At 48.3% G+C, this 3,035-nt stretch overlaps 1 protein-coding gene across 1 annotated transcript; it reads right to left on the reverse strand.

Annotated features, from left to right (window-relative positions):
- Nucleotides 1–1,844: 1,844 nt before the first annotated feature.
- On the reverse strand, nucleotides 1,845–2,333 carry LOC109117326 (uncharacterized mitochondrial protein AtMg00860-like). Its single transcript, XM_019204218.1, has one exon. It carries the CDS (start codon nucleotides 2,331–2,333, stop codon nucleotides 1,845–1,847), a length of 489 nt encoding a protein of 162 aa, XP_019059763.1.
- Between the last annotated feature and the right edge of the window lie 702 nt (nucleotides 2,334–3,035).

Below are 3,035 nucleotides of genomic sequence, written 5' to 3' on the forward strand. Positions count from 1 at the left end.
TGGCCTCGTCTTTCTCCCGTATCCCGCTCAAGACTTGATCAACGATGCCATATAGTAGCTGGCGAAGTGCTCGAGCTTTAGCGCGAGTGATTGGTGGCTCGGCTCTAACGTATGCTCGTGGAGCACCCTTCGCGTGATCGTCGTTGTTGAGCTTTATGGGATCAAGTGATCCTGTAACGTTTTGATCACTTGAAGTTTCCGAAAGATAGTCTTCGGTTGATTGCTCCGAGAGATCCATGTCAGCTCCTAGTTCCGTGCGTCCCGCTCCGCATCCAAGCTCTCCTGCTCCGGCTCCATCTCCAAGCAGCATTCCTGTTCCAGCTCCATGTCCTCATCATTCCCTCCCCTTTGAGAGCTTTTCGCCCACGAAAAATCGGAATCTACAATATAAGGACGCAAATTAGTAACATTAAAGGAATTAGAAATGGTATACTCACCGGGAAGCTCGAGTCGATATGCATTGTCGTTGATGCGCTCGATGACTCGGAAAGGACCGTTTCTGCGTGGTGGTAATTTGATTTCCGTTTGTCGGGAAAACACTCTGGTCGGAAATGCAACCAAACCCAATCGCCCTCGTTAAAGATCACGGCCTTTCGACCCTTATTGGCTTGTCGGGCGTATTGTTCGGTTTTCCGAGCAATATTGTCACGAACCCACTGATGGAGTTCCTTTATGGACTCGGCCCATTGTTCCCTGTCAATGTTCACCCATTCGTCACTAGGTAGTGCTACAAGGTCCAAGGGTGTGATCGGGTTTAATCCGTATACGGTTTCAAACGGGAATGACGAGTCGCAGAATGTGTAGCTCGGTTGTATGCCAACACTATTTTGGGGAATACATTCTACCCAATTGCCTAGATTTTTCCCGATGGTCGCTTGCAAGGGAGTCGATAGCGTATGATTCACGACCTCGGTTTGGCACATCCGTTCAAGGATGACACGTCGTGGAGATAACGAGCTTAGTACCGATCTTCTTCCATAGGGTCCGCCAAAAATGGCTAAGGAATTTTGAATCTCGATCGGATACTATCGTTTTGGGAATACCGTGCAACCTCACAACCTCACGAAAGAAGAGGTTGGCTATGTTTTTGGCGTCATCCGTTTTTGCGCACGGTATGAAGTGAGCCATCTTCGAGAACCGATCAACCACTACAAATATAGAGTCCTTGTGTTGTAGCTTCGGGAGACTGAGGACAAATTCCATCGAAATGTCTACCCATGGCTGGGTCGGGATCGGTAATGGCATATAGAGGCCATGAGGATGTGCTTTTGATTTAGCTCGATGGCATTCGATGCACTTCGCACAAAACTTCCTCACATCTCGCTTAAGATGTGGCCAAAAGAAGTGTTCTTGAATGATGGCCAGCGTCTTATCTACTCTGAAATGTCCCGTAAGAGCACCTCCATGTGCCTCGTGGATGATTACGTCTCGCATCGACTCAGTGGGGATGCATAGTCTCGATCGCGGAATAGATACCCGTCATGTAGATAAAATGGGCCAAAAGCGCCATGTCTACATTCCTCAATGACGGTGCGAAAGTCTAGATCGGTCTCATAATTTTTCTTGATGAATGCGAAGCCTAACATGCGGGCTTCCATGACCGAGAGCAGAGTATGTCTACGAGACAAAGCATCCACGACGACGTTTTCTTTTCCCTTTTTATACTTGATCACGTAGGAAAACGTCTCAATAAACTCGAGCCATTTGGCATGGCGTCTCTTAAGCGCGGTTTGTCCTTTAAGATGCATTAACGTCTCGTGATCTAGGTGCACGACAAATTCTTTGGCGAGCAAGTAATGCTGCCAGGCCTCGAGAGCACGCACAAGAGCGTATAGCTCTTTGTCTTAAGTTGGATAGTTTAGCATAGCTCCGCTGAGCTTTTCACTAAAATAGGCCACGAGCTTTTTCTCTTGTATTAGGACGGCTCCAATACCAATCTTAACGGAGGCATCGCAATCGATCTCGAAGGTTTTGTCAAAGTTCGGAAGAACTAAAACCGGTGTGGTAGTGAGACTTTCTTTTAGAGCGGAAAAAGCATGCTTTTGAGTCTCGCCCCATTCGAAGACCACGTCTTTCTTGGTGATCACAGTGAGGGGAGCAGCGATGCTGCTAAAGTCTCGGACGAATCGGCGGTAGAAACTAGCTAGGCCGAGGAAACTCCGTACATGTCCGATAGTAGACGGTGTCGGCCACCCTTGTATGGTTTTGATCTTTTCGCCGTCAACTTGCAGCCCTTGAGAACTGATCACAAAGCCTAGAAACACCAACTCGTTTGTGCAGAATGAACATTTCTTAAGGTTTGCGTATAGGCATCCCTTCCGAAGAGTGGTCATCACTTGCTCTAGGTGCGAAAGATGGTCGTTTTCACGTCGACTATAGACGAGAATGTCGTGAAGTAGACCACTACGAACTTTCCGATGAAGGCTCTTAGAACGTGGTTCATGAGCCGCATGAAAGTGCTCGGGGCGTTCGTAAGCCCGAATAGCATAACGAGCCACTCATAGAGACCTTATTTGGTCTTGAAGGCGGTTTTCCATTCGTCGCCTTCTCTCATTCGGACTTGATGGTAGCCACTCTTAAGATCAATCTTTGAGAAGATCGTGGCTCCACTTAGTTCGTCGTGCATTTCATCAAGCCGAGGTATGGGATGCCGGTACTTAACCATTACGTTGTTGATTGCACGACAATCCACACACATTCTCCAAGTCCCGTCCATTTTTGGCACCAGTAGTACGGGAACGGTGCAAAGGCTGAGACTCTCGCGGATATAACCCTTATTCATTAGCTCTTGGACTTGTTTCTCGAGCTCTCGAGTTTCTTCGGGATTCATCCGATGCGCTGTCCGGTTCGGCAATGGTTCTCCAGGCACTAGATCGATCTGATGCTTGATCCCGCGTATAGGTGGTAGTCCTGCCGGAATTTCATCCGGGAATACGTCGCTATAGCGCTCTAGGAGTCGACTAATAGCAGGACCATGTGTCGGCGTCTCCATATGGAGGCTCAATTGATCCTTGAAGGCCAAGAGCAACACCGTC

The sequence above is a fragment of the Tarenaya hassleriana genome, unplaced genomic scaffold, assembly GCF_000463585.1.
Source record: "Tarenaya hassleriana unplaced genomic scaffold, ASM46358v1 Cleome51, whole genome shotgun sequence".
NCBI classification, from domain to species: domain Eukaryota; kingdom Viridiplantae; phylum Streptophyta; class Magnoliopsida; order Brassicales; family Cleomaceae; genus Tarenaya; species Tarenaya hassleriana.